The following is an 18238-nucleotide window of genomic DNA, read 5'->3' on the forward strand; positions in this document are numbered from 1 at the left end:
ATATCTGTCAGATTTCTTAAGGGTCTGTTATTGGTTATATCCCCGTATCATGGTTCCCATTTCTCCCTGGAACTTTAAATCTGGTGCTAACTAAGTTAATGGGTCCACCTTTTGAACCAATGGCTGCTTGCTCTTTGCTGTATCTCTCTATGATAGTAGTGTTTTTGGTAGCTATTACCTCCTTGAGAAGGGTGGCGGAGTTATGAGCGTTGGTAGTTGATCCTTATTACAGTTTTTTATAAAGAAAAAGTATACTTACATCTGCATCTGAAATTTCCGACTAAAGTAGTATCAGAGTTCCACCTCAATTAAGCCATATACTTGCCAACTTTTTCCTAAGCCCAATTCTCATAAGGATGAGGAGAGACTACATACCTTGGATATTAGGAGGGCATTGGCTTTTTACTGTGACAGAACTAGGTCTTTTAGATTGTCATCACAGCTGTTTGTGTCAGCTGTAGACAGGATGAAAAGCCTTCTAGTCTCGACACAGAGGATTTCATCCTACATTTCATTCTGCATACATCGGTGCTATGACATTGCCAATGTATGATCTCCAAGATCTTAAGCAGTTTTTGCAGCTTTTTTTGGCTCAAGTACCTATATCAGACATTTGTAGAGCTGAAACTTGGTCATTGGTGCATATCTCACTATTGCAGAGATGATGCCAAGTTTGGACAAGTGATTCTTCAGTTATTGTTGAGGTAGATTCCAAAACCCACCTCCTGATTGAACTGCTTGTTAGGCACCTGAAGGGAAATGGACATGTGCAATTAGTCAAAGGAAAAAAAAGGTTGTTAAGCTGTTTTGTAAATTTTGTTCTTCAAGATACGTTGCATATGTCCATGCCATGACCCACCCTTTTCCCCCTCTATCGGAGTTGGTCTGGTAAGAAAGAACTGAGGTGGGTCTGGGGCAGCTGTGCCTTTCATACCATCATGCATGAGAACAAGGCAACTGGGCGCATGCAATGCCATGATGGAGATTTTTTCCTAGTGGTACCCAACTCTAGTGCACTCGGTATGCACACACTTGAATGGATGTGTGCAAAACATCTTGAAGAACAATAGTCACAGTACAGGTTAGTAGCAGTGTCCAAAGGTCCTATCGGTCCACATAGTGCTAGGTGCTGTACAAACATAATTAGATATGGTCTCTGTCCTGAAGAGCTCGGCATCTAATTAAAGACCAGCCATAAGTGAGCCTAAAAACAGCTGAAAAAAATGAAGATGGAAGTAATTAAATCATATAGTAACACAGGTTAATAACATTTGCAGCTTTGGTTCTGAATCCATTTAAAGTCTTTTAATAAGCCATAACCCCCTAGTTTCCCATAGTTATTTCTGTTCCTTCCAGCTTCCCAGGAGAAAAAGATGTGAGGTCCACTGCCTGTTATTTTTGTAGCCAAGAAAGCAAATAACTTGTCAGGTTTTCAACTTTTCACCTCTGAAATCCACTTTGACAGCCTTGTGTTGGGTTAATTGTGATAGATTTCCTTTCAGTGCTGTAGTTAAGCATTGCTGTCAGTCAGTATTACTTGTGCCTGTCATGAGGTGATACATGAAATGAAACATTGTTGGTTTTGCCCCCTACTTTGTCTTATTTTTACCCTCGAGCTCTGATTTCATGGCCTTACCACTTATTAATGCTTTCTCTCCCAAAGAAACTCAAATACTTGGCTGGTCAGTAATTGTGACACATCTAACATGGCTTCACAATAACTAGATTTACTTTTTGCAGGTTAAAGGAAGTTAGCCTTTCGTATCCACTGGTGAATTTATAGGAATGACCGTGACTTCAAGTCATGTTCAGCCCAGTTCCCATCTAGGGATACAGTTGTGATGACAGCTGAAATTTCAGCTGCCTGGCCTGGAGTGTGCATAGTTGGTTGGGTAAGATGAATGGGAAAAATAGAATACAAAGTATCCTACCTGTGTACTTTGCAAAAGCAATAAAAATGCAGAGTCCAGCTCTGCTAAACAAAGACTAAGGGAAGGAAGTGAGGACATGAGGATGATTATATCCGAGATCATCAGCTTTTGACTAGGAAGAATGTCTTTAAAATCACAGTATAAAACCATGTAATGTTTCCTTACCCCAAAAGGCAACCTGCATTGTTCAGCACTCTTGAAGGTGGGTGGGACATTACTAGTAGAATTTAACCTGGGGGATCCTAGTAAGTAGGCAGCTGTGGTGGATCTGTACTTTATAGACAAGCAAAAAAAGAAAGCAGGGTGGTTTTTTTTGTGTTTTGTTTTAGTTTTTTGTTTTTGGAGGGGAGGAATGTTAATTTCTTAGGCTAGGTACACACTACCCGCCCGATTCGGTGGGTAGAGATCGATCTTCTGGGATCGATTTATCGCATCTCATCTGGACGCGATAAATCGATCCCAGAAGCGCTCCCCCGTCGACTGCGGAACTCCTGCTCGCCGAGAGGAGGAAGCTTGCCTGCGCCGCGTGGACCCGCAGTAAGTAAACTTAGTTCGATCTAGGAAACGTCAACTTCAGCTACGTTATTCTCGTAGCTGAAGTTGCGTTTCCTAGATCGATCCCCCGCCCCAGTGTGGACCAGGCCTTAGAAGAGCAGTGGTAGACACTTAGATACTGTTGTGTGGCATGGGGTCTCTTTCTCTTTTTCTTTCTTTCTTTCTTTTTTTTTTTAAATACTTATATTTGCGTTAAGTGAAGCATGGCATATGAGCATTGTTATGATGTTCCCAACTTCTTCCATAAGGCAGCTCTTGGTTGGGAGAATGATGGAAAAGGCTGGAATGATTCATAAGACAAAGTATGGCTTACTGCTGATGTTTTTCACAAAAGTGCAGTCTGCCGCTATTTAATTATTCTTTTCTTTTCTAGCCGTTTCATCCTATGGTTAATCTGGAATGCTCCAGGGATTTTCGACCATTTCTATGTGCCCTATATGCTCCAGTCTGTATGGAGTATGGACGTGTCACTCTCCCATGTCGCAGGCTTTGTCAACGTGCATACAGCGAATGTTCCAAACTCATGGAGATGTTTGGCGTCTCTTGGCCAGAGGATATGGAATGCAGCAGGTTAGCAAATCTGTTTTTTCAGAACCACCATCTAAAAAAATTTAAAGTGTTCCAGGATGTTTTAAAATGTCTCTATTCCAGTCCAGCAACATGTTTTCCACTGCAAACAATAACCCTATTTTTCCTTCCTTTGTTTAGTGTATCAGCTTGTTTCCTGGGAAGGAAACTACTTTAATATTTCTCTCATTTCCCCACACACGCCCACATGCCGAAAATATCTATATGTGATTAGGGTAAATTAAGTGTGATATTTTAAAAGGAATTGGTATGCCAGTTCCATTTTATTTTCTTCCCCCACACTGTTTTGACCAGTGCACCAGTCTGGTTAAAGCTGTACTAGATAGCCATAGCTGACATTTTATACCTTTTAAACCAGTCTTGTAAAATTGTACTCAACTGAAGTGAGTACATTTTAGTCTTTTGTGTTTAACGGGAGAGGTAAAATGTCACTTAAAAAAATACTTATTTCAAAAACCAAGCACCCCCGGAGAGAATGCAAACAAAACATTTCTGTTTTACTTTAAGGAGGTAGCTTTGTGGCACATTGAGCAGATGATGATCACAGTCTGGTTCAGAGCATATGCATGCTGTGTGTAGTTTAGGATTACCATACGTCTGGATTTCCTCGGACATGTCTGGCTTTTTGGTCCTCAAATCCCCGACCGGGGGGAATTTCCAAAAAGCCGATCATGTCCGGGAAAATAGGGAGGCATAAGCCAGGGTCCGCCCGGCCCTAGCACGACCCGCCGGGTCCGCAGCGCAGCCCAGCCGCCCTGGCTACATTGTAGCGAGCTCAGGCAGGGGGAGGGGGGGCGCAGCCGCAGAAGGCGGCGGAGGGGCCGCTGCTGCCCCCGCAGCCGGGCGGACCGCGCGTCCCAGCCGAGCCTGCAGGACCACAGGGAGGCCGGGCCCAGCCAGCTCGGAACCCGGCGCCGCGGGAGCTGTTTCCAGCGGGGACAGACAGGCCGGGGAACGTGCTTGGCGGCAGCAGGAAGGAGGCTGCGGGGCAGGGAGTGCGGCGTGTGCCAGGGCTGCAGGGACCTGCGCCGCCCCGGTCGCCGCTGAGCGTCCGAAGCCCCCGCCAGGCAGAGGCTGCCGGGGGAGCAGGGCAGGTGGGGGGCGCAGAGGCTGCAGGGGCAGGGCAGGCGGGGGGCGCAGAGGCTGCAGGGGCGGGGGGGGGTGCAGGGGCTGCAGGGTGAGTGGGGAGCAGGGGTCACAGAGGCTGCAGGGCAAGGGGGGATGCAGAGGCTGCAGGGCGAGTGGGGAGCGGGGGTCACAGAGGCTGCAGGGGCGGGGGAGTGCAGAGGCTGCAGGGCAAGTGGGGAACAGGGAAGCACTTAGCAACCCCCAACCAAGATCAGAGCGGGAGGGAGGAGGGGGAATGCGGGTTGCTCAGAGGAGGGGGCAGAGTTGGCGCAGGGACTTTGGGGAAGGGGTTGGAATGGGGGCGGGGTTGGGGCGGGGCCAGGGGTGGGGAAGGGGCAGAGTTGGGGCAGGGCCAGGGCCCCCGTGGAGTGTCCTCATTTTTCAGTGTTGAAATATGGTAACCCTAGTGTAGCTGAAACTTGCCTCCTTCCTGATTTTTTATTTTTATTGGTCACTCCAGTGACTATAATGAAACATGGGCACAGATAAGAGGAAATGGTCCCTGAATGGAGTGGAAAGGGAGCCGACCTTAGAGATCTGTAGATCTGTGTTGAGGTTAAAATTAAGGCAGACTAGAGTTTGCTTTTTTTGCCAAAGCATTGGTACTGTACTGTAAGGGCTCCCTTGTGCTGATGAGAATCCAGGGGAGACTTTGAGAACCTAATGGCAAAGACTGCCCCAATTCCAGACTCTGGAGAGGGTTCTAGTTCCTCCAAGTCATCCTATTCCTCAGGTCCCCATCCCAAGAATATGGGCATCCATTCCCTATCTGCTGTGTCCAGTAAGTCCCACGCACTCCGTCTGCTTTCACTTATGGCATTAGGGAAGAGAGCTCAGTGTCAACATTCCAGAAATCCAATGGCAACTCTTGTTCGAACTACTTTTTAACAGCATGTAACCTTTTTCTCTGTAATTCCTCTATCCTTTAGTTTGTTTAAAAGTGGTATTGGTCTAAGATGGAGTCCTACTGAGCATTCTTTGCCAGTTTCAAGTATATGTAAAAGTTGGGGGGGAAGGGGGATTTGTGGGGAGGGAGACTTTTTTTGTTAGTGACTCATTCCTAATTTTCCAAAAGACTGTTTTTTAAACTTAGATCTTGCCTAATCTAACTTTCCCATTATCCCTACTACTATTACAACTGCAATAGTACTGTAGACAGTGTTGTCAGTGCCAAGCATTCAAAAGTCATGAATCAGACCCTCAAACTGTGAGGTTTTTTTAATTGTTGTCTTCCAGTTTTTGAACCAACCCACAATGTGTGTCTCTCTCTCTCTCAGGTTCAAAATGGAACCTTAAGCACATAAAAATTGGACCTCCTTGCTGGCTGCTCAAAGGAGGACTCCACTTACTCTCTCCTAGCCTCTGGGGTTGGAAGCTGCTATTCTATTAGCCTTCCCTCTTCCTTTTGAGCTCTCCTCAGCCCCCACCCTCATTCTCCTCTTGTACCTCTTCAGTGTCCCTCCTGCTTTTCATGTTCTTGTGTTCTACCCTGTTTTTCCCCTGAACCCCCTCAACCTTTTTCCCTACACATCAATATTTCCATTGCACTATGCATTACCCTGACCTATCCCACGCTCTCCTGTGCCTGGCTCTTCACATTCCAGTATCTCCACTCAGTCTCTTCTTGCTAACCATGTTTGCCTTCTGCCTCTCTTTGGCTTTTCTACTGCTCCTGGCAATTCCTTGTCTCCTCAGTGTCTGTCTAGATACCTAACCATAGTGGCTTTAGTCTTATTGAAAATGGTGAGAGTTGGTGACCATATTACTAGACAGCCTTACTCCCAGAGAGTCTACCGTTTACTTGCAGAGAGACTCATCAAATGGCAACTGTCTTGCCTGGTATCCACCTCATTGAAAGAAATGGAAGGTGTACACCTTGGATAAGGGAACTTTCATGAGAGAAGGCAAGAATGGGGCAATCAAGTGACAGATTTAAAGAGTTACAAGACTTGCAATAAAATTGACTTGCAACACTGGGTAGAGAAAAGAATATACTTTTTGTTTTTAAGAAAGGTGTATAGCTGCCAGTAGTACTTAGCTGCTACCAGATGCAAAACTAAAGCTCTGCCTTAACTACGGTGCTGCAGGCACACTACCATACTACTTTGCTTGGCAACTTTTTTAAAATTTAAAACATGAAATGTATAATCTTGTTTTATGGCAAATTAAAGCAGTCATTTTTACGAACACTGTAAACTGTTCATGATGAGAGACTTGGCATTTTGTGTGTCTACAGCACTAAGCACCCTGACAGAGCTTAAGTCCCAATTCAGCAAAGCATTTATGTACATGCTAAGCATGTGAGTAGCCCTGTTGAGTCACCTCTGTGAGACTACTCAGGCTGAAATTTAAGCATCTACTTAAATGCTGTGCTGAATCAGGCTGTACCCAGTAATAGAGAGGGAGAATCAAATTATGTCCATATGATTACCTTTTTTGTGTAGATTTTTAGTTTTCCATCCAGTTGTTTTCTAAAGCTAGAGACATAAAGCAGAACAGGATATCTAGAGTATGGGTAAATATACATATATAATTCCCATAATTTTTTTTTTTTTTTTAGATTCCCGGACTGTGATGAGCCTTACCCTCGTCTCGTAGACCTCAATTTAGCTGGAGAGCCCACAGAAGAGGCCCCAATGGCAGTGCAGAGGGACTATGGCTTTTGGTGTCCCCGGGAGTTGAAAATAGACCCTGATCTGGGTTATTCTTTCCTGAGGGTACGAGACTGTTCCCCTCCTTGTCCAAATATGTACTTTAGGCGTGAAGAGCTCTCCTTTGCCCGATATTTCATCGGAGTGATTTCCATCGTCTGCCTTTCTGCTACCTTGTTTACTTTTTTAACTTTTCTGATTGATGTCACAAGATTCCGCTATCCAGAAAGACCCATTATATTTTATGCTGTCTGTTACATGATGGTGTCATTAATTTTCTTCATTGGCTTTTTGCTTGAGGACCGAGTAGCGTGCAATGCATCTAGCCCTGCACAGTACAAGGCTTCCACAGTGACACAGGGCTCGCATAACAAAGCTTGCACCATGCTTTTCATGGTGCTGTATTTCTTTACCATGGCTGGCAGTGTTTGGTGGGTCATTCTTACCATCACATGGTTCTTGGCAGCTGTGCCAAAGTGGGGCAGTGAAGCAATTGAGAAGAAAGCATTGCTCTTCCATGCCAGTGCATGGGGCATTCCAGGAACTCTAACCATCATCCTTTTAGCAATGAATAAAATTGAAGGTGACAATATTAGTGGCGTGTGTTTTGTTGGCCTCTATGATGTGGATGCATTACGATATTTTGTTCTTGCCCCCCTCTGCCTGTATGTTGTGGTTGGAGTTTCTCTGCTGCTAGCTGGCATTATCTCCCTCAATCGGGTTCGCATTGAAATCCCATTAGAAAAAGAGAACCAGGACAAGCTGGTGAAGTTCATGATCCGGATTGGCGTGTTCAGTGTTCTGTACCTCGTTCCACTCTTGGTTGTAATTGGCTGCTATTTCTATGAGCAGGCTTTCCGAGGTGTGTGGGAGACAACATGGATACAAGAACGCTGCAGAGAATATCACATCCCATGCCCATATCAGGTGAGGAAATTGATACGCGATATTCAGGAATGCAAAGAAATGAGAAGGGAGGGGATTCTGTAGGTATTTAACTATCTATTGCTGAAAAGCAGCTGCTGCTCCTGGTGGGGAGGGTTTTTGCCATTATTTATGTTCTGTTAATCAATGCATTTGATTAATCTTCAAAAAGGCTGTTACAGGACAATTCTGTGGATGCAGCAAATGTGCAGTGCACCTTTTTGACAGAGCCTTGAAGAATTCTGACCTTTTTGTTATAGTCAATGGGATTTATAATGCTTTTCTCTTAGTTTCTTGGTTTTTTTGTTTGTTTTTATTTATGGCACCCACAAGAGGACAAAGGAAGGAGCCCTTTTATACCAATTCCAAGAGCGGGGTCATGGGGCTTGTCTTTTGAAGGGGGAATTAAGTGTTTGTTTCAAGCCTTGCCCTAAAGGGAGGTCTAATGTGCAACTGAATTTCATCAATGGTCTGCTTGTTAACAATTTCTAAGGGTTTTGTGGTCTTCTGTAGCTGTACCTAATGAAGTGATTCTCAAGTGGGGTACGCGTATCCCTGGGGGTATGCAGGGGGTCTTCCAGGGGGTACGTTAACTCATCTAGATATTTGCCTAGTTTCACAATGGGCTACATAAAAAGCACTAGCAAAGTCCGTACAAACTAAAATTTCATACAGACAATGATTTGTTTATACTGCTCTAAATATTATACACAGAAATGTAAGTGCAATATGTATATTCCAATTGATTTATAATTATATGATAAAGAGAAAGTAAGCAACTTTTCAGTAATAGTGTGCTGTAACACTTTTTTGTATTTTTATATCCGATTTTGTAAGCCAGTAGCTTTTAACTGAGGTGAAACTTGGGGGTACGCAAGACAAATCAGACTCCTGAAAGAGGTACAGTAGTCTGGAAAGGTTGAGAGCCACTGTTTTAGACCACAGATTTCCATGTCACTTTCAGGAAACCCATATATGTTTCAAAAACAATTGTGTAAAATCTTATCTGAAATAACTGTACAGAAAGTCAGAGTTTGTAGTTCATCAGGTTTATTTTTAAAGAACAGGTTTGGCTTGTCATTGTTTGATACAGTTACCATGAAAGCAAATACCATAGAGAATACTAGATGCCAGACTGTCCACTGTTACACCAGTTTGGTGGTGGTCTAATTAGATTTAGAAAGAAGAGGAAAATCGGGCACTGAGAGAGTAGTTGATCAGATGAAGCCTAGTTTCTTTTATTGTGCTAAAGTGGTTGTGGCAAAACATTGAGTTTCTAAAGCATTCATAATGTTAGTTGCTAGAGCATGATCTCTATTTTGCATCTCAATGGAAAGCATTTCACAATACTTTATTTGAAGGGGGTTATATAACAACATGAGATCCATTAGGTGTCTGTACTTACACTAGTATAAATACCATGTCAGTGTTCAGCTCCAAAGCAGTTGAAAAAACCATCTGGGTCATCAAAGTTCATGTTTTAGTGCCATAAAAATATCACTTAAAGGTTTGGAATACTTTGTATGGCTTGGTGATATTCCTTTATTACCTGTAACCCTTTATTGTTTTCTCTTACATACTCAAAAAGTAATAGCAAAAAAAAAAAAAAATCAGTACATCAGAAGCAGGAAGCCTACTAAAAAAAACAGTGGGGCCACTGGACGATTGAGATGCTAAGGGAGCACTCAAGCGAGATAAAGCCATTGGAAGGGCCCTTGATAGATCATCTAGTCCAACCCCCTGTGTTGAGGCAGGACCAAGTATACCAAGACTCTCTCTTGCAGGTGTTTGACTAAACTGTTGTTAAACCTCCAATGACCGGGATTCCACAACCTCCCTTGAAAACATATATCAGTGCTTAACTGTCATTATAGTTCAAAAGGTTTTCCTAATATATAACCTAAATCTCCCTTGCTGCAGATTAAGCCCATTACTTCTTGTCCTACCTTCAATGAACACGGAGAACAATTGATCCCTGTCCTCTTTATAACCGTGCTTAACATATTTGAAGACTGATATCCAGTCTCCCCTCAGGCTTCTTTTCTCAAGGCTCAACATGCCCAATTTCTTTAACCTTTCCTCATAGGTCAGGTTTTCTAAACTTTTAATCATTACTGTTGCTCTCCTCTGGACTTTCTCCATTTGATCCACGTTTTTCCTAAATTGTGGCACCCCCAGTTTGGACACAGTACTCCAGCTGAGGTCTCCCTAGTGCTGAGTAGAGTGAGACAATTACCTCCTGTGTCTTGCATAGGACATTCCTGTTAATACATCTCAGGGCTTGTCTTCACTACCCGCCTGGATTGGCGGGTAGAAATCGATCTCTCGGGGATCGAATTATCGCGTCTCGTCGGGACGCGACAATTGATCCCCGAATCGACGCGCGTACTCCACCAGCGCAGGTAGGAGTAAGCGCCGTCGACGGGGGAGCCGCGGCAGTCAATTTGCCGCCGTCCTCACAGCAGGGTAAGTCGGCTCGGATACGTCGAATTCAGCTATGCTATTCGCATAGCTGAATTTGCGTATCTTAAATCGATTCCCCCCCCCCCCCCCCCAGTGTAGACCTAGCCTCAGAATACTAGCCTTTTTTGCAACTGCATCACATTGACTCATACTCTGTCTGTGATCCACTGTAATTCCCAGACCCTCTTCGGCAGTACTAGCACAATTACAAAATGGGGGGAAACTGGCTATCTGGAATTGATTTTTTTTTTTTTTTTCCCTTTAAGTGAAGTATTGAAGGACATAAATCCACACCATGTAGAGGTCAAAGCATAGGGGTTTATTACACACAGCGCTGGCGGAGTGTCACCTGGCTTATTAGGCTCAGAGACACTGTCAATCAATTGATTACAATGAAATATATAGATTTTCCATGGGCGGGGGAAAGTGACGGGGTAGGCAGTTCCACACCCCGGGATAGGTTTTGCAGCAAGACAAGATAGCACATTAGCCAATGGTTAAAAGGTTACATAATGTCTCCGCCCATGGTCTCAAGTTAGCAAGTTAACATTTAATTAATACTTTGATAAAATGTTATTAGTATAAAATATATATGTTGAATTCTGATTTGGGGTCCATAGGAATGGAGCAGCTCCTTTGATTGTCCAACAGGTACATTCCTAGGGGTTATAGCAAAGAAACAATGAAAGGATATGATAATACAGATTGTCTCCTTTATGTCTTAAGGCAGGGCATTGGTCCCTGGGAAGGGAGGTGGAAGGATGCCATATCTTATACTGACGTGCCAATTTTCATAAACTCAAGGTTGGATCTGTGGGAAGAACGTTCCCTACAGAAGAGACTGACACAATAGGAACAGGGATCCTTTGTTCAATCTGAAACATTGGGTGAAACATAATTATTCAGTTATTGCTTCAACATCTGGCATTTCTACTGACCAAGCATATCTTAGCAAAGGCAATGTTATCTTGTTTACCCCAGCTTTCTCTTAGCTAATCACTATTTGCTAGGCCTCTAGTCTCCAGACCAAACTCTGGACTTTGGGTCTGGAAAAGAGCTGGCACAATCCATATACCAGGTTGTTATATAAAATGCGCATGGATTTTAACCCTTCAAGTATTTTGCACTTGTCTATTGAATTTCATCTTGTTGACTTCAGACCAATTCTCCAATTTGTCAACATTGTTTTGAATTCTAATCCTATCCTCCAAAGTGCTTACAGTCCCTCCCAGCTTATCTGCAAATTTGATAAGCATGCTCTCTGCTCCATTGTCCAGCTCATTAATGAAAACATTGAATAGTACTGGACTCAGGACAGACCCTTGCGGTACCCCACTAGATGAGACCTCGCAGTTTGATGATAAACCATTGATAACTACTCTTTACAGTACAGTCTTTCAGCCTTTTGTGCACTGACTTTATAGTCCTATTCTAGACCACATTTCCCTAGTTTGCATGTTTCTATGTTAGTCCTTCTCCAGTCCTCTGGGACCTCACCCGTCCATGAATTCTCAAAGATAATTGCTAACTGTTCTGAGATTGCTTCATCTAGTTCCTTAAGTATCCTCGGGTGAATTTCATCAGGCCCTGCTGAACTGAATATATCTAACTTATCTAAATATTCTTGAAGCTGTTCTTTCCCCATTTTGGCTCTGTAATGTATAACATTGGATGGGATATTGCTTACTCGGAATTCATGGAGTATTTTAAAAATGGAAATGTGTAGCATCTTAATGAGAAATCCTGGTTAGTGGAATAATGTCAGCATGTGGTAAAAATGCTACTCAAATCTCCAGCAAACCGTTAACATTATAATAGCTCAGCAGGAGTTGTTATATTGTCAATGGAAGAACAATAATGGTTTTATTAACCTCAAATTGGGTCGAAGGACCTGTAGACCCTGTGGAATATTAGAAGGGTTTTTCTTTTAACCCTTGAAACTTTTTCTTAAGCTAAACATGCTTCCCCACTTAAGCTATCCAGGCCCCTAATTAGAACAGATTTACAAAATAGCAATCAATTGATTTATCCTTGGATGGTCAAAGCTATTGAGAAACAGAATAAGGTTTGGGGCCAATTTTAAGATTTTTAGTATGTTTTGATAGTCTTACATATCTCTCTTTAAATAATCTTTAAAATGTTTGAATTGTAGAGGCTCTATTTTGTGGGGGAGGGAGGAATTTCCTGAGCCAAATCCTGAGGTCCTCACTCAGTCCTTACTCAGGCAACACTGAATGATTTCAGTTATTTATGCCTAAATAAGGACTTCAGGGTTTTGTCCCATTAAGAGTAAACTGTGTTACAGTTAAGAGAGTAGCACTTAAGCCCATGGCATAATGGCTTGCTAAAATGTTGACAAGGTTTCTATAGAATTACATTATTTTATTCCAACTAAAGAATAGGAATAAGAGATGTAGGAGATGTGGCTGGGGTATTCCTGTCTGCCGCAACAGCCTATAAGGGCCATCACAGCCAGGATTCTAATAAAGGCAAGCCCTCAGGGTGCTCTAACCTACATGAGGGGCTGACCAAGCCTGGCAAGCCCCAGGTCAGAGACACAATCACCTTTATGCTGTCACTTTGAACCTTGCATTGAGTGTAGTTCAGGCTCTGGAATGAATTGGTTCATATAATCTTTATAATCAGTGCTTGTTTTTGAGAGCAGCAGTACATTTTCCTGAGGAATGTGAGCATGTGTAGTAATCTGTTACGTTCTTTTGTGAATTGTTTGGTTCTATCCTTTGTCCTCCCAGGTATTAGTATAAAAGTATTTTAGGTCACATTGTGCTGTTTCAGCCTGTCTGAATTGCAATTAAGAACCCACATACGAACACACTTCAGAGGAGATTTGCTGGAAGTTGGATGGAGGGCAACATTTCAGATTGTGAATTCTCACTATGGAAACAAAAAATAATAATTTCAATCTATGGCTTGTTAGCAACAGAGACAATCTCTAATGTAATTGAAGAGGATTTACTTGCATTTTACTTATGTGACAACTTTTTTTTTTAAAGTGGTATGGAGAAAGGATTCAGATTGTTACTTAGATAGGTTTTAAATATCCTTAAAGCATATTTTTTTGGGAAATATATTAAATTCATGGGTTTTACATTAAATGGATGGGGTAGGAGTGAATTATTCCTACCAACTTTTACAATCCCCCTTTAATATACAGTTAGAAAATCTCAAGATCCCTGAGTACAGCATATATTTTTAAATGTGAGGTGGGAAAAAATAATTGATCTGTTACAAGAAATTATTAGTTTAGTGGCCTCTCATATTTAGGATTCTAGTCACAATAATTTGATCCGATCTAGTAATTCTGCTTCCAGTCAATAGCATTTCTCTATGAATTGTAATCTAAAATTGCTTTAAACTAAAGTTACTTTTATTAACCTTTCCCGTCTACATCTACAGGTATTTTTAGACTTAAGGATATATCAGTGTTTTTGTTTACCTAAATTTCAGACGTCTCTTATTTTCAATATATTAATGCAATTTTTAAAAAAAAATACCCTTATTTAGCTGTCTTTAAACTACAAAATTCTAGTTGAGCCAAAAACCTCAACTGTGTATTGTTTTTTTGTAAGGCGGTCTCCCCATCTATCATGGAGGGAGGCCACGCCCCCTCGCTACGATGCCTCTGGAGTGACTCAGTTCAGGGGGGAATGAGCCAACAGTTAGTAGGTCCAAGGCTGCAGTCCAGGCAGAGCAGCAATGAGTCTATCGGCCCGGCCCTCGAGCACGGTGGGACACCAACAGTGAAGGGGCTCTGGCCTTCAGTCAGGGCAGAGCAACACAACAGCTAGGGTGATCGGTTCTCTGGCAGGGCAGACAGCAAAACCATCCGGCGTCCTAGCTCTGGTGGACCACAGACCAACGCAGGCCTCTTGGCCTAAAGGTGGGAGGCTGCCATGTACCAGGGGTAGGGTGGCAGGGGGTAGGGCAATACAGGCCCACCTGACTTCACTGCATCCCAGCCCAGAGCCGTAACAGTGGCGGAGTGTTCCACCACTAGGTCAACGAGGAATCAAGCCGCAACATGCTGGCCAGCTGGCAATCAGTAATGCAGCCGAACCCTATTCGGCTTCCCTGGTCTCCTTCCTACACTCCCGTTCAGGAGGTACCTGGGTTCCGGGTTTGTCGTTTGTCTTGCCGGGGTACATGGCTAATGGTAGCCCCAACAGCTCCTCGGTGTCTCCAGGGCCTGGCAGCTATCTGGGGGGAGGCCACGCTCCCTCGCTACAGTTTGACAGTTTTGGCTCATCAATAGCTAATGCCTGGCTTTGTACATTTTGTTTTAAAAGGTTTATTCATAAAAGATGATAATTTCAAAAGCAGGGAGGGGCTGGGTAAGGGTGATTAGTGCTTCATTTCCCACCTCCAGTCTCATGATGATTGTTTTCCTTAAAGCCCCAGCTCCTGGAGTCAAGTGGATGTGATAATTTCAGCCTTCATTCTTAAAGAAAAAGTACGTTTCTAGCCCTCATGGCTATGGAGAAAGCTTCAAAATGTGATCTCAGTGTACCGTAAAGGCTCAAAAACCAGAAGGCAAATAAAAACCACCAAATCTATTATTTTTACATAAACTCGTGATTTTAAAGCCAATCTCATGATTTTTGGTGAGCCTGACTCATGATTTTTGAGGGTTGGGAAAACTGCATCTCCTCCTGCTTTCCTGAGCAAACAGAAGGAAGTTAACACAGAAGGTATACAAATATTCCCCTAGAGTCCCTTCAACACTGGGGATCCCTCTTGAAGAGGGAATCCGATGAGCAGGTGACAGGGTAGAACAGGGGTGGATAAACTACGGCCCACTGGCCATGGCGGGCCCATCAGAACTTTTAATCTGGCCCTCGAGCTCCCGCTGGGGAGTGGGGTGCGGGGTTTGCCCCACTCCAGCGGGGGGGGGGGGAGACCCTCAGGGGTGCAGGTGTAAGCCACACACCACCTGGATGTGGTCTTCTGTCCCATCTAGTGGCACTGAGACCACTTAGAGTTAAATGAGTCTGCTCTACAGCCTTAGCTAACAGCCTGTTGGCTTTTAGCTCACGCGGTAGATGCTCATGCACTAAGCTCCAGAGGCCCCAGGTTCGATCTCGCCCACCGACGACCGGGGTCTGTCGGTGTTATAGAGGTTCCGGGCGGCGCTTACCTCAAGCAGCTCCCGGAAGCAGCGGCATGTCCTCCCTCCAGCTCCTAAGCGTAGGGGCAGCCATGGGGCTCTGCACGCTGCCCCTGCCCCAAGCACCGCCCCTGCATCTCCTATTGGCCTGGAACTGTGGCCAATGGGAGCTGCCGGGGTGGCGCCTGCAGACGGGACAGTGCACAGAGCCACCAGGCTGGTGCCACGCCTCTGCATAGTTGCTGTAGGGGAGGACACGCCACTGCTTCCAGGAGCTGCTTGAGGTAAGTGCTGCCTGGAGCCTGCACCCTTGAGCCCTGGTGCCCAAACCCTCTGCCTCAGCCGTGATCCCCCTCCGAACCCCTCAGTCCCAGCTCAGAGCACCATCCTGCACCCCAAACCGCTCATCCCCAGCCCTGCCTCAGAGCATGCTCTCCCAGCCGGATCCCTGACCCCAACCTCCAATTTCATGAGCATTCATGGCCCACCATACAATTTCTCTACCAGATGTGGCCCTCAGGCCAAAAAGTTTTCCCACCCCTGTGGTAGAGTAATGGGGCCCAGAGCCAGGAATAACACCAAGGAGTCCTGAATCCATCATCTGCTGTACCCATTAGAACTGTATATGACACATCCCATGCTGCATTGATGCTAATGGGAGTTTTGCCTAAGTTTAAGGGTAACGGCTACAAGATTTAGCTCTAATTCTGCAAGTATGTTTTTTTTTGTTTTTTTTTGTTTTGGTTTTTTTTTTTGCCATAGAAAATTAACAGGTAAAGGTGAATTATTCCTTGGAAATCGCAGGCTATAAAAGCAAATACAAATATTGTATATGAGTGTTACCCTTGATTTTTTTTTTTTTTTTTTTTTAACTTTCAGGTGGAAGTTTGAATTGAAATGCAATTTTTAATTTGTAACAATGTAGTTGAATCACCCTAAGAAATAGTTTTGCAACAGACTTTCTCTTCCCGTGGCTGCAGTGAAGTGTAACCCCACTTGACACTACTTTATTTTCATGCACAAGTGCTTTAGAACAATTGCACTTGCAGACCAAAGAGGAGAAGAAAACAGGAGGCATGTAAACATCTTGCCGAAACCAGTGACAAGAAGTAATTGTTTGAATGTTGAATCCTCTGCCTTGTGGGATGCAGAATAAGTTGGGATGGTGTTTTCACCTTGTTTCTTTGAAGAAATATACAATATTTGCAGAGTGTTCCATAAATCACAGGAGTTGCCAATATTTTTTTTTAAAAATACAGTTGTTTTGACTATCTGTGTTACCATAGCTTTTTAAAGAACGGGGGGAAGGGAGTTAACTTGAATACAGAAAAGAAGCTTTGTTAAGAAATGTAGCATCAGGTTGATTTCTAAAACATTTAATGTCATTGGTGTATGGAACAGCGATTGTATAAATGTATAAATCTAGGTTTTCCTTTTAAAAAACAAGGTATTATTTAGAACTCCTCACAGTAGAGGTAATGGATTTGCTTAAATCTGCCCTAAGAAGCTGATGCTTGTTAAATGTAATTATCCTATTCTCAAAGAAGGCTCCATTTAAAAGGGAAAACCACAATCTAAGGCTTTGTCTACACTGGACTTCTGTCGGTAAAACTTCTGTCGTTCGGGGATGTGGAAAAAAAACCACACACTCAAAGTTTTACCGATGACGAGCGCCGGTGTGAACAGCACTTTGTCAGTGGGAGAGCTCTCCTGTCGACAAAGCTACTGCCTCTCGTTCGGGGGGGGGGGGGGTTTGTCGGCGCAGCTGTGTCGCTAAAAGGTGGCAGTATAGACATAGCCTGAGTCTTTCTGGAGCTCAGTTTACTCAGAGGTCGTTCAGCAAGTCTGAATATCAAAATAGACTTCTTTTGTACCCCTCATCAACTAAGTTAATCAAAATGAAGTCAACACAGAAGATATTGCACCACTTCATAGAGGTGAATCAATTCATTTCTCGTATCTACTTCAGATTTTAAGAAAAGCAGTTCATTCAAACTAATTGCCCAGATAGCTCACTTGTAGCTCCAACAATATCAGTTATCCTGTCTCTATGTTGCACTTCTAAGGGGTATTCTACACTAGAAGTGCTACCGTGGCGCAGCTGCACTACGTCTGGTGAAGACTATGCCAACAGGAGAGAGCTCTCCTGTCAGCATAATAAGTCGACCTCCACAAGAGGTCTCCCACCTACATAGTGCTGTCCACACCGGTGCTTAGGTCGGTGTAACTTATGTTGTTCGGGGGTGGCTTAGTCACACTTCTGAGTGACATAAGTAGTAGTGTACACCAAGCCCTAGTCACTCTTGGGATATAAATGAAGAGGACACTACATGTTCTCACATCACCTCCGCATGCAGATGTCTTGCAGTATATTAAGAATACAGACGGAAGGCAGTCATTCATGCAGTCTGACAAATTTGTGGCAGAGAATTTTTGAAGATCTATAAGAGGTCCTTTTTCTTCCACTATAGTATCCAGACTATTTGATCTGTATATGTGTAATTTTTCCAAATATTTTCCTACCTTCTCTTGTTAATTATTTTAACAGGGTTATCTTTCCTTCTTATTTGTTGAATGTTTTGTACACTAGTTCTTGTCAAAGAAAGACTATAAAAGGAACTCGGTATCTCACCTATTTTAAGTCTCAATTTCATCTCCTTCCTCATTTATTAATATGCCTACTCTCTCCCTGAACTACTACTACTTACGCTGATATATTTTTATGGAAGCTCTTTATTCCCACTCACCACTTCAGCTATCATTAACGAATTCTTCTTTCCTCCATTATTTGAAGCTCAGATTCATAGACTTTAAGGTCAGAAGGGAACCATCATGATCATCTCATCTGACCTCTCCTGCACATTGCAGGCCAC

At 43.5% G+C, this 18238-nt stretch overlaps 1 protein-coding gene across 1 annotated transcript in view; it reads left to right on the plus strand.

Moving 5' to 3' along the window:
* The window catches only part of FZD3 (frizzled class receptor 3), an 84070-nt gene that overhangs the window by 38544 nt on the left and 27288 nt on the right, over positions 1 to 18238 (plus strand). Inside the window, exons 3-4 of the mRNA XM_065400621.1 lie at positions 2860 to 3056; positions 6763 to 7780. Of these exons, the coding sequence (XP_065256693.1) occupies positions 2860 to 3056; positions 6763 to 7780 (1215 nt within the window). The remainder of the gene's footprint in view (positions 1 to 2859; positions 3057 to 6762; positions 7781 to 18238) is intronic.

This window comes from Emys orbicularis, chromosome 3, assembly GCF_028017835.1.
Source record: "Emys orbicularis isolate rEmyOrb1 chromosome 3, rEmyOrb1.hap1, whole genome shotgun sequence".
NCBI lineage: Eukaryota > Metazoa > Chordata > Testudines > Emydidae > Emys > Emys orbicularis.